This window comes from Brassica oleracea, chromosome C2, assembly GCF_000695525.1.
Source record: "Brassica oleracea var. oleracea cultivar TO1000 chromosome C2, BOL, whole genome shotgun sequence".
NCBI classification, from domain to species: Eukaryota; Viridiplantae; Streptophyta; class Magnoliopsida; order Brassicales; family Brassicaceae; genus Brassica; species Brassica oleracea.
The window spans coordinates 1,140,432-1,162,515 of NC_027749.1; the positions used below are offsets into that span (position 1 = coordinate 1,140,432).

Here is a 22,084-nt window from a genome sequence, read left to right on the forward strand (position 1 = left end):
TTTTTTTTTTTTTTTGATCAAGTGTATATGAACTTACTAATGCCGAGTTGTGCACGTATGCAAACCTAAAAGTGTATCAATTAATTAATACTATATTATATCTCTTTTCTTGAGCTACAAATACGTTGATAGATAATATAATATATATATATATATATATATATATATATATATATATAATTTTAGAAAGTTATATACATATAGAATGCATTTATCATATAATAATGTATTATAATGATTATTTATATATTTAAAAAGAAATACTAACACAACCGTCATCTCCTAATTAATTAATATGATAGTTTCGATTGAGGTTTGCCTTCGATTTTATGTTAAAAAAAAAGGTTTGTCTTCGATGGCTTCTATGTGTATGGTATCTCAAGTCTCAAGATTCCTAAGCCGAAAGTACATGCCTAATCAAGCTTTCCACTCTTTTTTTTTTACATTTTCCAGACCGGACCAAGTCAACCATATATCTTGTCTTCCATTATTTTAGTCCAAAAGAGTAAAAAACTAACTGTCGCCACTGATATATGTTTTTAATATTTTTATATAACAGTTTTGGATATGAATATTTGACTGTGTAACCAAGAATGTTGCATATTCTTTGATACGTTGCATCAGCACTTCACTGGGATGTGGTAAACGCTTTGGGTGGGTTGGTATAGGAAAAGTATGCAACTTGCCTCCCATATCTCTTTTGGCCTTCTTGATATAGAATGTTGATCGTTACTCTAATGAATCTTATCTATTAATAGCAACCATATATGAGTAAAATACATATTTTCTACGACCAAGTGTGAATGGCAGAAAAGAGTTGATGCTTTAATTAACTTCTATAGTATTCTTGGATCTTATCATTGGCTAGTAGAACAGAGCTAATCAACCCCATTTTTGGGAAGGAATAATCTAAGAGCTGACAAGTTAATCTTGCAATTAAATACAATAATTCTTATTCATTTTTTTAAGAACTTAGCATTAATGAAAATAAATCATGCAAGCGAGTGATAAGCCTGTGATTTTTCTGCTTTAGAATTATAATTTGTGTGTGATTTTGGTGCTTGGATTTTAGACTAAATCGTCCTTGAGCATTTAGATTCTGAAATCAAACGTCCAGGCAGAGAGGCATTGTTATAAACACACAAAATTATCAAACAAAAGACGCAAGGAAGCAACTTGTCCGCTTCTATTGCTAAAACAAAGTCTCTCGGAAGCAGTTTGCAAGATGAAAAAGCGAAGAAAGAATGTGATTATTACATATAATCAGAACATCTCTCCATGCCTGCTTAGAACCTGTGTTCCAGCTTCTCTTGTTCTTGGTACTGTTGAGCATACCTAAGTTCATTTTCGGAGACTTTGTGGTGGATCTTCTCAGGCAGATCCTTCCAGAGACCAGTCATGATCTTCTGCTGAAACGGCGACAACGCATACACCACCGCCTTCTATTTCACCGGCTGCTTTCGGCTTTCCCATTCTTCAATCTTCTTTATATATAGCAAAGCAACAAGGTAGAGAGACCTTTAAATCCGGCTATCTTCAGCGTATCAACGTCGCCGTTTTGAAGGTTAAGTAAATTGTTTTCTATTTACACGGGATTTTTAAATGGGCCTTAGATTAAAAGGCCTCCGTCAGAAGTGATTAATCGCCGTAGCAGTATCAGCTTCAGGAACACTGCCGTTTTAAAAAGGGCCTTATCTTCCAGTAAAGCGAATTGTTTTTTTAACAATTATTTTATTTTATTAAAATGTAATTATTTAAATAAAATGTAAAATTGTTTATGAGCCTCAACTTAGTGTTCAACAATTTATTTGGAAGTAAATTGTTTTTTATTTACACAGCCTTTAAAATCGGTTTCATTTTAATGATTTTAGACCATCTCCGATGGGTTCTTAGAACCTATGATGAGTTCTAATGATTAGTTTAATTATTAACTTTGTAAATTGTGAAGTTTAGAATTCCTGCTAATGTAATTAAATTTGTCATGGTCTAATGGTAGAATTCTTTAGAGGTTCTTAATTTTTTTTTGTAATTTTAGAAGTTAAATTATTAAAATTTAAATTTTACAAAACTTATAAATTATTGGATTTCATAATGTATTGTCTGCGTTCGAAAAAAAAACATAATGTATTGTCTTATCACGGACTCAAAGAAATCGAATCTTCACTTTGATTTCATAGACGGTTTTGGAGGAAGAGAGCAACTAATGTATAGTATTTTTACATGTTTTTAGCTATTAATTTTGATCAATTTTAATGTTTAGAAGTTGCATTTAGGTGTCATTAGATGTTGCATTTGTACATATTTCATAAACAGGGGCTGGAAAACACAATTAGAAGTTTTAGGACATTTTTGCACTAAACAGAAGTTTTTGGGGTCAAACCGTAATTTGTTTAAAATTCAAGGACCAAAGTTGAAAATCAGCAGAAATCAGCCATGGCTGTACGAGAGTTGCAGAACGCTCGATGTTGGAAACCCAGATTCGTCAATCCGTCACGCACGACCCCAACCCGAGCACCTTGAACCGAGAATCTTGAATCGACCACTTCATAAAGATCAGCAATAACGAGGAACGACGACAAAATTTTTGAGAAAGAAAACAAAAAGCATCGACGAAGAGAAACGACCAATAGTAAAAGGGCACGTATATGGTTCTTATCAATTCCAAAAGCCCTATGTTAGCCAGCGGTTCTTCTTTTTTTTTGATAAAAGTTTTTCTATTAAAAGCATGAGAGTGCAAATTATACAAAGCATACCTTAGTAGGCTAAGTAGCCATTACATTTTTTTTAAAAAACCCATTCCAAAGCGTGAAAGCCCATATGGAAGTAAATAAGGGGAGAAGGAGCCGAAGCCCAGCTCATAAGGATGAAGCAATGATGGTCAAGGCATCGAAGGTAACGGAACGTCAGTCGTAGTGGGGGGAGAAATCTGAGAAGGGGTGAATGCGGAGAACCAGAAGCAGAGCATGTCGGAGGAGAGTTTTCATCGGAGGTTCTTCTTGTTTTATCCTTTTTTTATTTATTTTTTTTTTGTTTTTTAGAACTTCCTCTAAGAGCTTTCATCGGAGGTGCTACCTCTGAGATCTGATTCTCAGTGCCCAACCAAAAATGTCAGTGTCACACCTGCTATTTCCACAATTTTCATTTAAAGTCTTTGTTTTGCTATGGAAAATGACAGATGGGAAAATAACGAGACAAAGGAATAACGTAGCATATAGTTTATCGTGAATGTATGTCAAAACAAATAACAAGAAAGTTGATCGTGAATGTTTGTTAAAATGCATAATGAAAGTGTTGAATTACTGCAAGAGAAAAGGTGACTTTATTATTGGCAGTTAGTTATTGTTTGAATGTTACACTATTAAAGTGCATATGCTTATATTAGTTTTATATATGTTTGGTGATATAAAAACAAAGGCAATCATGAGATAGTAGACTTAATATGCCTCTTTATCTGTGAACAACTCAACATATGTACCTGAATATGGAATTTGAGTTCAACATCAAATTTAAAGACTATTCTTTTTTTAATTGAACTTATGAATGAACATAGATTTGTATCAAAATGAATTCAAGAAAGAAAAAAATTGCTTTAGTTTATGCTATTAAACAATAATTTCTTACAGATGACAAAAAAAATATCTTATAAGCACCAAATTTTGTTAATTAGTTTGATACATTCTTCTAACAATTTAGCGATTGTCTATATTATTTTGGAGTTAGGACTACCAATGGAGATAACTAAATGATTATACGTGATGTATAAAATAAAGTAATGTTTTTTTTTATAACGTCATTCTTTTATTAGAAATGATTAGAGTTTACATAATCTTCATGGAGAAGATTTGAAATAAAAGTTGGCACATAGAAATGAAATTGGAAAATATTGTAATCTGGATCTCCATGTTTTGCCAATCTGTCTGCAACTTGGTTTGCTTCACGTCCAACCCACTGATAAGAAATATCTTCAAATTGTCGATCGCTCCCACCATTTAATCTCCCTTATCCAATTATATAAGCCAAAATGTGTTGCTTGTTGTTGAGTAAATTGACTGCTTTTTGACATTGTTGTTGAGTAAATTGACTGCTTTTTGACAATCTCCTTCTAACATAACTCACCGATAAATAAAGTAATGTTTATTATATGTCACCTTGGTACCAAAAACATTTTCTGGTGATGATTAATAATCGGTTGGTTTGCTAAGACAAAGAAACTTATAAATTAAGTAAAAAAAACTTGAGGCACGAGCACACTAGAGATGATATGAAATGACTTGAGTTTTATAAAAAATGACTTGAGTTTAATTCAACTACACTTTGTTGAAATTATGCAAGTGTTGGGTGCAACTACTCCCCTCAACTAAGTTTGCTCCCTTTCAATGTCTCAGTTTCTCTTCTCAGTTTCAAAGAGGGTGACATGGAATAAGTTACACATTTTATAAGTTAAAACCTATGGCGTGGAATATAAAGTTTACAGAGAACATGATTCAGCAATACATAAAGTATTCATCAAATAAATTGTTTCCATGATTTACTAGCTTTTGTTGTTGAAAATATCAACTATTTTTAGTAAATAAAACAAACTTCAGGAATACTAGCTAGTGTCAAATTTGTCTAACATCCAAATATTTATTTGGTACTGAAAATATCTTTATTAGGTGTTTAATCTAATCCAACGTCAGCTAACATAGCTGGTATAAATACACTGTTTAAGCTTGATTAAAAAATTATTCCATGGTTTTCGATGAAAAGTGTGAAAGGAAGCAAAAAAAAAAACATAGCCAACGAACTGAAATGGACACTTGAATATATGTTGGTGACCGGTAATTTTAGTTTTATTTTGAGTAATTAGAACCTAATTCTTCCAAACCCCACATAAATTAACAAATAACTCGCACGTAATCGCAGTATAAAAAGCATCTTCCCTCTCTCAAAATCACTCAAATCCTCTCCTCTCATCTTATCGCTTAATCACCTTACAAAACTTTATATCAAAAACAATAGCTCAAAGTTTCGAACACACACGATGACCCTTAACACTCTCTCTTTCTCGCTGATATTTTGTTCCCTTCTCTCCGCCTCATCGATTATCGCTAAAGTTCAACACCATAACTTCGTCGTACGTCCTCAATATTATACAATAAAAACTGCATGTCCATAGTGATTAATATGTACGTAAATGTTATCGTTAGTAGCTAATTGTCTTTGTTTACTTGTGTGTGTGTGCATATGCAATGATGAAGATACAAGAGACGCCAGTGAAGAGGCTGTGCAAGACCCGTAACGCTATCACCGTCAACGGAATGTTCCCGGGACCAACACTCGAAGTCAATGACGGTGACACTCTTGAAGTCAAAGTCCATAACCGTGCCCGTTACAATATCACCATCCATTGGTACATATATACACATTTTGAGTCATTGAATTTTATTTTTTAAACATAAAACTTTATAAAATTAAATAAATTATGTAATGATATAGAATTAGTAATAATATTTTATTTTTATTTTTTGAATAACAGGCATGGTGTGAGGCAGATGAGAACTGGATGGGCTGATGGTCCTGAGTTCGTGACCCAGTGCCCAATCCGACCCGGAAAGAGCTACACGTACCGTTTCACTATCCAAGGCCAAGAAGGGACATTGTGGTGGCACGCGCATAGCTCCTGGCTCCGAGCCACCGTCTACGGTACACTCATCATCCACCCAGCCCCTGGTTCCTCTTTTCCATTTCCTAAACCGGATCGCCAAACCGCCCTCGTGCTCGGTATATACCGTACCATACCAAAATTTTCCATTGCACGATCTACAATTTAACAAATTTTCGATATTTCCAACCAAATATAATCTAAATTTTCTAGAGTTTAAATGGTAATTTTGTGTATCAGGGGAGTGGTGGAATGCAAACCCGGTTAATGTAATAAACCAAGCGACTCGAACCGGAGCTGCACCAAATGTATCCGATGCTTATACCATCAATGGCCAACCCGGTGATCTTTACAATTGTTCAACCAAAGGTAAAAACAAAAATAATACAACATATCTTAGTTAATTATTGAAATGTTAATAATAATATACATTGAACTTTTTAAAATGCAGGGACTGTTGTAGTACCGGTAAATTCAGGTGAAACGAGTCTTCTACGAGTGATCAACGCAGCATTAAACCAACCGCTATTTTTCACGGTGGCTAACCACAAACTAACGGTGGTCGGAGCCGACGCTTCCTACCTCAAACCATTCACCACAAAGGTCCTTATGTTAGGTCCGGGCCAAACCACCGACGTACTTCTAACCGCCAACCAACCGCCCAAACGCTACTACATAGCATCAAGAGCTTACCAAAGCGCCCAAAACGCACCGTTTGACAACACCACAACTACAGCCATTCTCCAATACACAAAAACGACAACCACTTCTCCACCAATCATGCCGCCTTTGCCTGCCTTCAACCACACGAAAACCGTGACGTCATTCTCAAGAAAATTCAAATCTCTTCGAAACGTCGTCGTACCGAAAACAATCGACGAAAATTTGTTCTTCACCATCGGTTTAGGTCTCGATAAATGTCCCAAGCATTTTCCTAAAAACCGGTGCCAAGGCTTGAACGGGACCCGGTTTACAGCCTCCATGAACAACGTGTCGTTTGTTCTACCGTCGAATTTCTCACTCTTGCAAGCACATTCAAACGGAATACCAAACGTTTTCACGACGGATTTTCCAGCTAAACCACCGGTTAAATTCGATTATACCGGGAAAAACATAAGCCGGGGTCTGTTTCAGCCGGTTAAGGGTACTAAGCTGTATAAACTCAAGTATGGCTCCAGAGTTCAGATTGTTTTACAGGATACGAACATTGTTACGTCGGAGAATCATCCCATTCATCTTCATGGTTATGATTTCTACATTGTCGCAGAAGGGTTTGGTAACTTTAACCCCAAGAAAGATAACTCTAAGTTTAACCTAGTTGATCCTCCACTTAGAAACACTGTGGCTGTTCCTGTCAATGGATGGGCTGTTATCAGATTCGTGGCTGATAATCCAGGTAATTACAAAAACTTATTGACATATGTAATAATAGTTGTTACATTTTGATTTAGGAAAAATAAATGTTTTCTTTTGGTGGGGGTAATGAAACAGGAGTTTGGTTGATGCATTGTCACTTGGATGTTCATATCAAGTGGGGCCTTAGTATGGCGTTTTTGGTCGAGAATGGTGTCGGAGAGTTGGAAACTCTTGAAGCTGCTCCTCATGATCTACCTGTGTGCTAGTATCATCATATTCTTAATCGAGATTCAAGAGTGAAAGTCACTTGCTATTTTTAGAAGAATATTCAAATTTTTTGCATTGTTTTGGATTAAATGTATAATCCTGTTTCCCTTTGCATAGTAAATGTAAGTGTTCAATGTCTGTCATAGTTCATATTCTTTGTCTTACCAATTGTTGTAGTTTGTCTTTGAAGGAAATTCAAAATTATGAAGAGAATATAGAATTTTGAGCACCATGTTTATATAATTCCACTAGGGTCGGCCCGGGCTACGCCCGAGATTTTTTGTTTAAATTTAAATGTTGATTGTATATTGTTATGTTTATTTTATTTATAAAATATTATAATCTATTATAAAAAATATAAGTAGCCAAACAATTATAAAATCAATTTAAATTATTCATTGTTCAATTGTGCATTGTTTAATATCCATGTTTTTGTTATTAGAAATTATATATAAGGTGATGAGTAGAATAAACAAAAATTATTATTATTTAGTTATGCTGTTTAATTGATTATGTCGAATAAGGTGATATTGTGTCGTTTAGGAGTGATAGAGATGTAAAGCGTGTGCTGATTTGATGTTATACCTATTAGAGTGTGTGTTGTTTCTGTGTTGACTCTTGAGAATGTGTGTTGTTTTAATGACTTTAACTAAACGTGTTTGTCATCTTACATATGATCCACATGAAACCTAAATTTCTTTACACAAACATTTCTTTTCACGCCGTAAACTAATTCTCTCAACTAAACTCATCTCTTTCAAACGTCAAAGCAACCCTTTGACTCTCTGCAAATCAGAAACCGTAAACTCATCCCTATCAAATCTTGACTCTACGTAAATCGAAAGCAAGCATTCTTTTTTTTTTTTTTTTGGCTTTTTGAACTTTTTTGCGGATAACCCGCTAGACCCGCTTGATTGATGTGGGGCGGGTGCGGTTATCGAAATCCGGTCATGCGGGTTTTGCGGATATAATTTTCAAGTGAAAAAATGAGTTTAACCTGCGGCGGGGCGGGTTGAGCGGGCGGATCCGACCTGCTTCCCAGACCTAATCATGGGTCTAGAGGAAGCAGCAGGATTGAAATAGTTAACAACGGCGTTAGGATGCATCTCCGTTCTTCACTGCTGTCGTATTAGGGTTAGCAAAACTCAGACTTATCCGGCCAGTTATGCTTTCTTTATCACAGCCCAATAACATATAAAATAACGAAGCCCGATAAGATGATGTTAATGAAACGCTGCGTTTCTTCTTCCTGGACACGTGGCAGCACTACAAACCTCGACTCTCTGACCTGGCGCTGACGTGGATGCACAGAATTGAAGCAAACATATTTTTATATATATATATATATTTGTTCATCTCAACAAAGCCCGCCAAAACATTAATGGGCTTTGAATGGGTCATGTGCAACGAGAAAACAAAATGACTTAGCAAGAGAGATAGGCCTTGGAGTGCGGAGGCAATGGTGTAGAGTGACATCATCAATGGCGTTGGAGACACGTAGTGGATGAAGTGGCCACGGTATCGAAATGACACACGACTCACATGCAAAGGCTATGGCTGGCTGGTACTCCCTACAACCATACTATTATTATATGATTTAAGGATCCTCTTGATCTGGTCGAAACTTAGCCACCCAAGTTTGAGCTGCCACAATTGAGACACGGCTCTTGTAAATTTTAATATTTAATTCTTGCCAAATATTAAATGTTAGTATGACTTTTTGATAATTTGCAATTAAAATTAAAAATACATCACCTTTTGCATTTAAATAATGCAGCAAAAATTAGCACTTAAAATAAAAAACTGAAAGAAATACAAGGGCTCTTACATCATCCATTAACTTATTAGCCATTCTGAATTTTTAACATGCTTTTGATAAAAGTGGCACGGAGAAGGTCGAGAAAGAAGGATTCAGATGCGACCATAAGCTGTCACTTGCCACTTTTGATAGTGTTAACTTTTTTTTAAATTAATTTTCTTAGAAATTTATTTAAATATTAAAATATGCAGCAGTTCTTGTGATCTTATCTATAACTCATTTAAATAAAAGGTTTAAATTGTTTACTTTCCCGTATCAACGGCGCGTTTCGGGTTAGTTCGAGAAGTATTCGCGCCACCCGTCAACAGTTGAAAACGCTTAAGCTCCAACGACCGAATCAAGTAACGCCACGTCACTACTCCTCGCGCATGATAAATAAAATAAAATAAATATCAGAACTGTCCAGAGAAGGGCTATAAATACTCCTCCATCCTTCTTGTCCTCAGATATTTTTGATTTCTGGTAAAAGCTTACTGACCAAAAACGAGAGACAAAGAGATATATCACTAAAGAAGAAGACGCGAGAAAGTAATAAACTGAACAAGAAGATTACACGAACGATCAAACAAGAAACCGATTCATAATCTCCGCAAAGAAACAGATTCTATTTCGATCACAACGTCTGATTCTGAGTTCTCTACGCCAATAGGTATGTTGATTTCTGGGAACTTACCAAATCTACGATAAGTTTCTCTCATTTCCCCTAGTTTGATCTCGTAAAAGACTAGTCTTTGTGGTTGGTTGGTAACTCTGTTCTTCGTACTCTGTTTTTTACTCTGTTTTGGGTCCCTCTGTTTTGTACTCTGTTTTTGAGTTCTCTACACCAATAGGTATGTTAATTTCTGGGTAATTACCAAATCTACTTTCATTTCCGCTAGTTTGATCTCGCAAAAGACTAGTCTTTGTGGTTAATTAGTGACTCTAGGGTTCTTCGTACTCTGTTTCTTTGTCCTCTGTTTTATACTCTGTTTTGTACTTTGTTTATTTGTCCTCTGTTTTGTACTCTGTTTTTTTATAATCTTAATTTAAGTTTTGATTAGAGTCGTCTTCAGATACACAATTGAACTTGTGTTCTGATATAAAAATGTTTCCTTTCTTTGTAGATTGTGTTGTTTCCCTGAAGAAGATGGCGGTTTATGATCATAGCGGAGACACTAACAGCACTCAACTCGATACATCACGTAAAAGGAAAGCGAGGAGTAGACGTGACGGTACCACTGTAGCTGAGAGGCTTCAGTTGTGGAAGGACTACAACTACAACATAGAAGAAGCTTCTTCCCCCAAGAAGCGGAGAGTACCTGCGAAAGGATCAAAGAAAGGTTGCATGAAAGGCAAGGGAGGACCGGAGAATAGTCAGTGTAGTTTCAGGGGAGTTAGGCAGAGGATTTGGGGTAAATGGGTTGCTGAGATTAGAGAGCCGAACAGAGGAAGTAGGCTTTGGCTTGGTACCTTTCCAACAGCTGAAGAAGCTGCTTTGGCTTATGATGAGGCGGCTAGGGTTATGTATGGTCCGTTGGCTCGGCTTAACTTCCCTCAGAAGTCTGTGTCTGATGTTATGAGTACGTCGAGTCAGTCTGAGGTGTGCACGGCTGGGACTATTGGGCGTGTTCATGTGAAAACAGAGGATGGAGATTGTGACTCTGAAGCTAGTCCGTTAGAAGAGATGAAGAAGGAGGTGAAGGTAGACGCTAATGCAAGTGTTCCAAGCAGTGATTGGCTGAGCGAGTTTGAGGACAAGTACTGGAGCCAAGTCCTAGAGGAGAAAGAGAAACATAAGAAGCAAGAGATTGCTGTAGAGACCTGTCAGGAGCAGCCTGAATCACTGTCTGTTGCAGATTATGGTTGGCCAGAGGATTTGGATCAGAGTCAGTGGGACTCCTCAGAGATGTTTGATGTTTCTGAGCTTCTAGGTGACTTGAATGGGGACATCTTTACCGACCAGAGCCAGTACCTAGAGGACAATGTTGCTTGTGGATTGTCTGAGACCGAGAAGCAGCAAGTTGGACTCTATCCTAGTTACGGATTGCCTCCTCTTGAGCTAGGGGCACAGGATGGTAATGAGTTCTTCGACATGAGTTTCTCGGATCTGCAGAAGTGAGACAATGGGAAGCAGGTGGTTACATTTTGGGGTTTTGTTAGTCCCATCATTACTGTTGAGACTCTATTGAGTTTTTTAGATGTAGAGGATCTCACGAGACTTTGGATAAGGGAAACTGTATATACGGAGATGATGTTTTGTATAATAATATACTGTAACAGAGAAAATAAAATTTACTACACTGCTCTGCTTCTCTTTCGTTCTGTTATATAGTCTCTGTTATGTGCCAACAACAACAAGTTCACAAACTAGTTCACACTTCAGCTCTGATGGGCTTTAGACCTTGTTTATCCCTAACAAACCCTGGTTTCTTAGTTTTTTTTTTGTTTAAAAAAAAAAATGAAAAACCACCACGAGTTAGTGGAGTCCGCGAACAGTGTAAGAAACTCACTAAAATCGGTTCTTATACTCACTAAAATCGGTTCTTAATTAGTAGTTTTTATAACCGATCTTTAAGGATTTTTACGGGGGTCCACGCACTAAGAACCTCACTAAAGACTTTGGATAAACATGCTTTTACTGAACTCGTGGGGGCGTCAATGTGTTTTAATGGATTTTATGACTCGAGTAAAGTGATATAGAGAACCTTACAGGAGAGAGGAGACTTTTAGTTTCTAGTTATCATGATTTCTTTCTTGTTAAAGAAGACTAAGTAAGATGATTGTATGTGACACATGGTTGATCTTAATCACATTCTATGAGTGGTGTTTTCACTCCTGCGTACTAATAGTAATGAACTAATAGTAATGAACTAAAAAATGTACTAATAGTACACGCTATTTTCACTCATGCGTACTAATAGTAATGAACTAAAAATGCTAGTACTTTTTAGTTTCAAATGTATTGTCTTGAGAATATGTGTTTCAATAGAATTGTTTCTAAATTTATTTAATTATAGGTGTGATTGGTTGGGATGCAAGAGATGACTTTAGCGTTAGCTTTAATTTCTATTTACAGCTTTTAAATTCCCTAATCATGTTTTATATTATTTTTAAAACTAGCAAAAAATAAAAATGGCTATAACAGTTTTATTTTTTAAAGCTCCATCTTTTGAAGATGTTCCTCATGACCTGATAGGTACAAATTCTAAATTAATCACAGTCTATCTTTTTTAAATTATTTTCTGATAATTTATTTTTGTTTTGTAGCTAATGCGGTCTAGCTAAGCGTGGAAGTGACCGTGCCAAATCTCTTATCATATTTTGAACAAAAGAAGAGTTTGGGTTTGTTTAATGTTTGGATTATGTTGTTTCTTGCTTTACTAAACTTTGCTATCACTTTTAAATAAGTTGACCATTGATTTTGCCTATTTTGGTGATATTTATTTGTCCACATGATCTATAACTATGCAAAATCGTTGATTCTAAAAACGTTTCTGAACAATAGATTAAGATATTTCAGAGCGCTTATGGAAAATCTGAAAGTCTCTTGCAAGATTCAAAAATAAGAAAACAACAATGGAAATTTGAAATTCTTAGTTAGATGGTTCAATTACGTTTAATGTAAATTCTTAGTTAGAATCAGTGTTTTTAAACTCGGACCGGACCGGCGGTCAGACCGGATTCAACCGCGAACCAGACATCAATCCGGGTTGGGTTAATGCCAAAACCCAACTAAAGTTGAACCGGTTAAAAACCCAGAAACCGGTGACCCAACGAACCGGCGAAACCCTGGTTCGTATAGAAATCAAAATTTAGTTAATAAAATAATTATTTTTTTTCTTTTTTAAACATAACCTAGATTTTGACCTGGCTTTCAAAGCGCGGGAATATATTTGTTGACAAATTTATTGATATAACTGTTTGTTAACTAATTTATTTCGCTATAAACATTTTCGGTTTTCGTTATACTCTAATTTTCTTTTATTGGTTTTTTATTTCAGTTTGGTTGTGATTTTTGGTTTTGTTGTGGTTTTTGGTTTAGAAATATATGAACAATTTTGGTTATATATGAAGTTGAGTTTTGGTTAAAGTGATTGAATATTTTGATATTTTGTGTGGCATGGATATATAAAAATTTCAAATTTTTCGGTTCTGGTTACATTTTTGTTTTAAATCATTTCAAATAATTGATGTAAAATAAAAAAAAATCCTCATATTGTGAATCACCAATATAATGAAATGGGAGAAATATTTAGAAAATTATTTTATTTACATATCTATTTATTTAAGGTATAAATAATATAGCAAAGAATAACAAATAATTTTAATAACATAAAGTTACTTTATTTAGAAAAAAATGTTATAGTTTTTATTAAAAATATAATATGTAATGTTTATATTATGAAAAAATTATAATGTCGATATTTTATATTTTCAAATATTTTAATTTGCTGAAAAGAATTAAAATGAGACGCACTATTACTTGATTTTAAAATCACATGCAAAATGATCAAGTTGGGTCGTAAAAACCAATTCAACCAGAAAGCAAAACAAACATATATCTTATTTTACCTTAATAGGCTCAAGCTCACTGCCCTTACAAATCTAGTTTATTGTTTTGACCGACAAAATCATGTTTATTATTGAAAAAGTCACTGAAAAAGTTAATGGAAAATTTTGTAATTAATTGGAAAAGTCAAGGGCATAATCATACGAAACACTAGATTTTGATCCGCGCTTAGCGCGGGTTTATTTATTTATTTTTTTCAATGGTCAAAATATTTAGTAAATGTCATATTTCATATATAAAAGACTTAAACTTTTTATCTTTCTTTATCGTGTTTCATTTTAAATGACTATTTATGTTTAAAAAATTAAACTTTATTTTTTTAATGAATTAAGTGGTATAACTCTGATAAATTAATTTTATTATGTGGTTAATATTTTTAATAAAAATAATTATATACTTTTAATAAAGATTTATACTTTTCAATGAAAAAATCAATTTTTTTATGAATGCTTAAATTATAATAAGAAAATAAAAAAAATAATTAAGAATGGTTGAAAAAAAATTATTTGAACTTGGACTTAATAGACCAAAGGAAAAAAAATGTGAGAATTGAATATGATTTCTTAATCGGCTCAAATGGCCCAAAAGAGATCTGATGTGGACAGTAGGCTGGATCCGAAAAAAATGGCCCAATATAGATGTGTTATTAATATTACTTGATTGCCTTTAATGAAACATGCAATGTTAGTAAAGAAATGACAGGGTAGGTAAAAAAGACAATAGAATCTTCGATACTTAAATAAGGTTTGTCACAAACTGCAACTCGCAATACTTTGCCGTCTTTGACGTCTTTTTCTTTTGAGTCTTTGACATCTCTGCAAGACTGCAACTCAAGTCTCACAAGGTATTTTCTATTTCTCAAAGTATTGTTTTTGTGGGTGAGATTAATAATTGAAAACTTACGTTTGGGTCTTTGATGTTTCTGCAAAACTTTTGCAGTGTACTTAGCATTGGAAGAGAATGATCAAGAAATTCCACTTTCACCAAATTCAAACACAGAAAATCAACAACCATCACAACGTTCCACTCGTCAAAAACAAGATTTAGCATGGGCATATGTCACTCATACTTTAGATTCAAAGGGGAAAAGAATTCTTACTTGTGACTTTTGTCGTAAGGTTAATCATGGAGGTGGAATCAATAGAATGAAATAAAACATCGTTAAATTTAATTTAATCTAATCGAACCCGATTAAACCCGGTCGAACCCGGTCAAACCACAATGACCCGTGACCCAGAACATTTTCGGTTCGCTTGCCGGTCCGGGTTTAAAAACATTGGTTAGAATTGTTTGAGCCAGATACAAAGAGAGAAAAATGCTCATGTATGCCAGATTGTATGGAAACTACGGCTAGTTCAGTCGACCGGTTGAGCAGTAGTCCGGAGAGATCGAATTTTAAATCATATAGTGATGAGTGATAATTTATTTAAATAAAATAATTTTTAAAAAAGTTTTTTTGGTTAATTTATCTATTTAATATATTTTTCATATTTAATTCATAAATCACTTCTATTTTATATAATACTGAATATAATTATAAAATTTATAAGATAGGATAGAATTTTTATTTTCTTGTTTGAATAATATTAAATTATTAATGATGAAATTAATTAATATGTTATTTTATAAAAATATTTAATTCTTTCTTAGCAGATTTTTTTATGATTAAAAATATTTAAATTTATAGTTAATTTATTATTAGTGCAAATAGGTCATAAACAATTTTTTTTAAAGTGATCTTTGATAGATAAAAGTAGGAATTTATATCAGAAGTGCCGAGAGAAAATCGAAGACAATGGACCAATACCGAAATATCTTCTATTAATGGGCTCGGCCCAATCCAACACAAAACAAAACCAAATCGATCAAAACGCTTCGTTTTGTCTTCGCTTATAACTCGATTCAGAGACGAAAGGAGGCAGCAGGAGCAAGCGGCGGCCGTCATGGATCCATCATCGTCGAACACAAACAAAGCGTTAACGGAGACGCGTTTCTCCGACCTCGAGCCTCCCCTCTCCGAAGACATCATCGAGGCCCTCGACCGGTCCGGTTTCGAGTTCTGCACTCCGGTTCAGGCCGCGACGATTCCTTTGCTCTGCCGCCACAAGGATGTCGCCGTCGACGCCGCCACCGGCTCGGGAAAAACCCTAGCTTTCGTCTTACCATTAATAGAGATTCTCCGCCGCTCCACCTCTTACCCTCCCAAGGCTCACCAGGTATGAAAAAAATGAAAACTTGTTGGCTAGTGATCTTAAAGTTGGGATCTTTAGAGTATTTAAAAGCTCATCTCTTTTAAAGAGTAGTTTTTGCAGCTGATAAAGAGTTTAGTTTTTTTTATAGATATTTTAGAGCATTAAGCAATTTCTTAAAATTCGATTTATGCAACTCAGAATATGCTTAAACCTTTTGAAATTGGTTGAAATTGATCTAGGTTGATTTATATTAGTGTAAATCAATCTAAATTGGTATACATCTGCTTAAATTAAGCAATAATTTTAGTAAAATTCACAAATTTGTTTAGTTCAATATGTATTTTTTTTATAATTCTTCAAAGTAATTATCTAAATTGGTAAATTTGTCTAGTTTTTAATATTATTTTTATAATTCTTCAAAAGAAATTTATAATTAAAGTCAAAAACTAAAATATCAAATGTATATTAAAAAAATGAATAATTTGTTAATGTCTAGGCTTCGTAGTGAAGCATTTAGTTACTAGCTAGCTATTTTTTGAGCATTGGTTTTGATGCATATTCTTGAGGTGAAAATTACAGGTTATGGGGGTGATTATATCGCCGACAAGAGAGTTATCAACGCAGATATACAACGTGGCACAGCCATTTGTCTCCACTTTGCCGAATGTGAACTCTGTGCTGCTCGTTGGAGGCCGAGAGGTGAAGTCCGACATGAGCACTATAGAAGAAGGAGGATGCAATCTCTTGATCGGCACACCTGGAAGGCTCTCTGATATAATGGAACGAATGGAGATTCTCGATTTCAGAAACCTTGAGGTAACTTTATATCTAGACTGGTTAAGATGTTTAAACAATTTTGTTGATTTGGTGTTTTTTATTTATTTGTAGATTCTTATCTTAGATGAAGCAGATAGGCTATTGGAGATGGGGTTCCAGAAGCAGGTGAACAGCATCATATCTCGCTTGCCGAAGCAGCGTAGGACTGGTCTCTTTTCAGCTACACAGACCGAAGGTGTTGAAGAGCTGGCCAAGGCTGGGCTTAGGAACCCTGTGAGAGTTGAAGTTCGAGCTGAGTCAAAGTCTGAATCATCATCCCAGCAATTAACAAACTCCAAAGTGCCTTCTGGTCTTCACCTTGAGGTATAACGTTATAATAGTTACTAAATAGCTGTGGAAGATTGTTATTAATTATTTATTACTAAATAATAATGCCTCTGCAGTATTTGGTATGCGAAGCAGATAAGAAGTCATCGCAACTAGTGGATCTCCTCGTCGAGAATGCAAAGAGAAAGCTTATAGTGTAAGTTTTAAAACATTTCACACAGACTGTTTTAAACTGAAGTATCTTTATTGATGGATTAAGCATCTCTGCAGATACTTTATGACTTGTGCTTCTGTTGATTACTGGGGACTAGTGCTTTCGAAAATCCCTGCTCTGAAGTCCATTTCTTTAATCCCTATCCATGGGGATATGAAGCAGGTAAGCTACCGTTGTGTATTTTAATTTTTATATTATTAAAGGTTTTGATTTAAGATACTTTTACACGATAGAATGCAAGAGACAAGGCGTTAGCTTCGTTTACTGAAGCATCAAGCGGTGTCCTTTTGTGCACTGATGTGGCTGCACGTGGACTTGATATTCCAGGCATTGATTACGTAGTTCAGGTAGATTGAATCATGTTTTGTTTCCATTATTTACCATTTTTTGTTGCAATATTTGAATTTGTAATGTTCTTGCAGTATGATCCTCCACAAGACCCTAATATGTTCAACCATAGAGTTGGCAGAACTGCAAGACTGGGAAAAGAAGGAAGAGCCATCGTTTTTTTACTGCCTGAGGTTTAGCTTTGAGCACCTTTTATGTTTTTCTCTTGTGCCTTATGTTTCTCCATAGTTACATTAGAGTCTGTGTGTAGGAAGAAGACTATGTAGAGTTTATGCGGAGAAGAGGGGTCCCTTGTCAAGAGAAAGAATGTTCTGAGGAAGCATCTGATGTCATCCCTATAGTAAGAAAACCTGCATCCATCTCTCTCTCTCTCTCTCTCTCTCTCGGTCTCTGTTGGTCACAGTGTTTTGAGTAATTGCTGCATTGTGTTCAGATACGGTCACTAGCCATGAAGGACAGGGCAGTGTTGGAGAAGGGACTAAAGGCGTTTGTTTCCTTTGTCCGTGGTTATAAGGAGCATCACTGCTCTTACATTTTCAGGTTCATAGATATGCTCAATTATTTTTGCTGTTTGCATATATATATATATATTTCTCTCTCTCTCTCTCTCTCTCTCTCTAATGTTTATTTATTTTTAATTAACTTACAGATGGAAAAGCCTAGAAATAGGAAAGTTAGCAATGGGATATGGACTCTTGTATCTTCCTTCAATGTCTGAAGTCAAACAACACAGACTCTCCAGTGAGGGTTTCACACCTGTTGCAGACGTCAAGTTTGAGGACATCAAGTTCAAGTATGTGTTTTTTTTTCCTACAAAACTCTCTAAACACTCTTTATGATATATGTATACATGATGTCTCTTCTCATGTTATTGTCCCTCCTTAGTCCTTTAGGTGTAATGTATTCTCTGAGAGTGGTGAGTCTGGATTGTTTTCAGGGACAAATCTAGGGAGAAGCAGAGGAAGCAGAACATGCAAGCAAGGAAAGAGAAACGGCAACAAGAGAAAAAGGAGAAAGGCAAGAAGAACTCGAAAAAGGCGGTTGTTGCTGCTGCCGCAGATTCTAACAAGAGGAAGTTGACAGGAAAGCAGAGACAAACCATCCAAACCGCGGAAGATGAAGAAGAGATGGCTCGAGATTATCGGTTACTTAAGAAACTCAAGAAAGGTTCTATTAAAGAAGATGATTTTGCTAAACTTACAGGAGCTGATGACTTCTAATCTCATTAGAATAAGAAAACAAACCATTTTGAAATTTTGCAGAAGACCTCTCTGTCTCAGTTTTGTAACCTCACACATTTTTCCTCCTTTTCCAACGACATCAACGGCCGTGATTTAATTTACAAAGTATTATAACTTCCTTTCTAGTTCCATCACTCAAACTTATAATTCACGCATCATTGAAGTATAAATGGGTTTCATACTTCCACTGCCCACTCGAGGAATGATAAAGGTGGACCAAACACATTACACAGCCTTATTGAGACATTCTCATTGCAAGAGGACCCAATATGTAAAGCTTGATAACCTGACATACAAGGTTCTTCAGTTGCTTTGCTTTTCATATTTTAAAATATATCGGTGTTTCATAAAATAAGCTCTGTTTGGCCCTTTAGTTATGGTTAGTACTACTTCATACATAATCATCATAATTTTATAAGTTTTTTTTTTTGTTCTGGTTTATATATTCAGTAATTTTATAATCATCATTATGGTTTATAAATTCCTGAATCATGAGGTCAGAGGGGATAGAGAATTAGGCAAACAATAATTTATAATATTTTACACCGTTGACAAAGAAAATGTCAGTCACGTAATAAGCAGCATTGCCTCCATTTTCATACAAGACATGTTAACTCCTCAATTAGTTGCACTCACGTCTAATACAATTTGTCAATGCTACCACAAATGTCGGTTTAATAAATGTAATATAGTTAAAAAAACACCTATGTTTCTATATATACGTATATTTCTTCTACCTTGAATCACAAGAAATAGAGGAGGACTAATAACATTTTCCAAGAAACAAGAAAACATGGACCCACGAGCCTTGCCCTTCACCGTTCTCGCCATCCTCATCGCAGCCACAACTTTAGCCAACAGCTACTCCCCTCCTCCTCCTCCAACCACCGTATACCCCGCCGCGAAAACGGTAGAAGCTGCAGTCGAAGGAATGGTGTACTGCCAATCCTGCGACAAGTTCGGATCATGGTCCTTGGCCGGAGCAGAAGCCATAGCCGGAGCCAAGATCAGCGTCATCTGCAAGAACCACAGGCAGCAAGTGAGCTTCTACAAAGTCTTCCAAACCGATTCGTACGGCCACTTCTACGGCGAGCTCAAAGGCCTTAAAATGACTCCGCATTTCTTGGACCATCCTCTCCACGCTTGCCGTGCCAAACTCGTATCCTCTCCACGCGAGGATTGCAATCTCTTCTCCAACATTAACAATGCTTTGGACGGTGCTTCGTTACGGTATGAGGAGAAGAGGCTCAAGTGGACCAACTACGAGGCTGTGGTTTACGCCGCTGGTCCGTTGGCTTTCCGTCCCGACCATTGTCCCGAGAGTACTGCACCACCGCCTACTTACTGATGATTAGTGTTTTGGTGTTGAAAGATCATCATCATATATACTAATTTTATATAATGTGTTATTGAGTTGGTTCTTCCCTTTTTTTATATGGTTTGTCAATTGTTTTGTAAGATGAGTTACGTGTTGAGTATGGGACTCTTGCGACTCGTTGTTATCGACCTTACTCAGTTTAATATATGTATATTGGCCATAATTAAAACACTATAACCAGTTTTTAAGACAAAAATATGTTTGCAAGGTAAAACAACAACAAAGAGTTCTCAACAACATTTTTTTTTTGAACATCAAGAGGTTCGGAGCTGAAACTTGTAATGCCTTAGACCCGAAATCACAACGTATAGTATTAGTTTCATCACAGCAGGTCACTTGAACCGGAAACTCTGATACAATGACTATGGAAACTCAGTTGAGATAAAAACCTCTGGATGGAGTTCAAAGGATCCCAACTAGTACTCTCTATGTGTCCCACAATTCTTATGAGTTTTCTGAGAGCTTTAAAAGAACCCATTGGAGCTACTGTATTTCCCTGTTAGATGCAGATAAACCGCAAGCAAAATATCACAATAAAGAAGAAAATAAAACGTATTAAAGAAGTGAGACACTTGCAAAAGAGACGCACACTATTACCTGAACTAGAATGTAACAGTTGGTTAATGTTTCCAGCGCCTGCATGTAGCCAAAATAATTACGATTCGAAGCAAGAGGATGCATAACAAATACAATAGTATCACTAAGCTTTGAATAATGACAAAAACAATGAGTGATAACAATTAATTCTCTATCATTCCTAATTCTTTTTCTTTCTCATTCCTTATTTTTTTTAGAGCACTATAGAACAAAATTGTTATTCGTTAAATATGAGAAGAAAAAATCATTCTGTTTCATTCCTACTATTTTATTTATATCCGTTCTTTTCCTATTGGTTTCTATTATGCTCTAAGCATCTTCTACTAATCAATCATAGGGCATAGAACTACACAGACCTTCAATGTAGAATAATCAGGACCCACGAGCCGCTGCCTTCTTCTAACAAATCTTTCCTGAAAATATGGTCTTATATAATTATAGGACTCACTCATTGGCAGTGTCAGATGCATACCAAAGCGACTGAAACTATACCTTTTTACGAACCATTTTTCGGATATTGATGATATCATAACTCATGTCATCTTTCAGAATCTTAATTGCCTGTAAAATCCATCAATAATCATTATAATTTTACAGACAAATAAAAGAGAAGCTACGTGAGCTTATAATCAAATACCTGAGGAGCAGGGACACTTCTGGACAATGATGTAAGGATCTCTCGTCTTCTTGGTCGTCGAAACAGTCATAGTACCTTCAGCTACGTTGAGCTTGCAGGAGACTCCGTACTCCTTGAGAGCGGATTGGACACTTTGCCAACACGCCTGAAGATACGTCTCTATGTAGTGAGGATAGCGTCTGGAGAAGGAGCTGACTTCGAGCATACCCGTTGGATTCCATGTCGGATGTTCAAGAACCATCTCAATTGAGACAACTTTTTTTGATCTCCACAGCTATTGTTCTCTGGTTTAATATCATCAATAAAGACTAAAGTAGATGGCTTCCTACGTAGATGATACATGTTTTGCATTGAGTAAAAAGACGCTATTTAGATATTAGAAGTTTGATTTTGAAGCTTTTAAGGACGTGGCTCTAACTTTCAACATAAGACCTCCGTTGTGAAAATTTACTTCGCAAATAATAGTATAGATTTGGTAAAATAAACTAAAAAACTGTTGATATATATATATATATATATATATATATATAAATATTAAATTGTAACAAACCTAACAAGTGAAGATCTCAGCCAAGCCCAAAACAAAATTTATAAAATTCAATTGGACTTAAGACGAATAAAGATTGTAGATGATAATAATAATAATAATAATAATAATAATAATAATAATAATAATAATAATAATAATAATAATAATAATAATAATAATAATAATAATAATAAGTTTATTGTTATTTT

At 35.3% G+C, this 22,084-nt stretch overlaps 4 protein-coding genes across 5 annotated transcripts; all 4 read left to right on the top strand.

Moving 5' to 3' along the window:
• The first annotated feature begins 4,962 nt into the window (after positions 1-4,962).
• LOC106325382 (laccase-12) lies at positions 4,963-7,428 on the top strand. Its single transcript, XM_013763438.1, has 6 exons — positions 4,963-5,116; positions 5,241-5,392; positions 5,519-5,763; positions 5,885-6,013; positions 6,096-7,040; positions 7,136-7,428. Exons 1-6 carry the CDS (start codon positions 5,024-5,026, stop codon positions 7,264-7,266), a joined length of 1,695 nt encoding a protein of 564 aa, XP_013618892.1. The 5' UTR covers positions 4,963-5,023; the 3' UTR covers positions 7,267-7,428.
• Positions 7,429-9,550: 2,122 nt separating this feature from the next.
• Positions 9,551-11,358, top strand: LOC106324614 (dehydration-responsive element-binding protein 2A-like). Of its 2 annotated transcripts, none has more exons than XM_013762553.1 (2): positions 9,551-9,735; positions 10,190-11,358. In XM_013762553.1, exon 2 carries the CDS (start codon positions 10,213-10,215, stop codon positions 11,182-11,184), a length of 972 nt encoding a protein of 323 aa, XP_013618007.1. In that variant the 5' UTR covers positions 9,551-9,735; positions 10,190-10,212; the 3' UTR covers positions 11,185-11,358. The 2 variants fall into 2 exon arrangements, with proteins under 2 accessions (XP_013618007.1, XP_013618008.1); XM_013762554.1 differs by lacking the exon at positions 9,551-9,735 and adding an exon at positions 9,746-9,916.
• Positions 11,359-15,537: 4,179 nt separating this feature from the next.
• LOC106321815 (DEAD-box ATP-dependent RNA helicase 18-like) lies at positions 15,538-18,831 on the top strand. Its single transcript, XM_013760056.1, has 11 exons — positions 15,538-15,851; positions 16,407-16,643; positions 16,716-16,967; positions 17,048-17,127; positions 17,202-17,307; positions 17,379-17,492; positions 17,568-17,666; positions 17,744-17,833; positions 17,927-18,033; positions 18,143-18,286; positions 18,431-18,831. Exons 1-11 carry the CDS (start codon positions 15,579-15,581, stop codon positions 18,711-18,713), a joined length of 1,785 nt encoding a protein of 594 aa, XP_013615510.1. The 5' UTR covers positions 15,538-15,578; the 3' UTR covers positions 18,714-18,831.
• A 669-nt stretch (positions 18,832-19,500) lies between these two features.
• Positions 19,501-20,082, top strand: LOC106326424 (non-classical arabinogalactan protein 30-like). The gene has a single exon (XM_013764409.1). It carries the CDS (start codon positions 19,528-19,530, stop codon positions 20,080-20,082), a length of 555 nt encoding a protein of 184 aa, XP_013619863.1. The 5' UTR covers positions 19,501-19,527.
• The last annotated feature ends 2,002 nt before the right edge of the window (positions 20,083-22,084 follow it).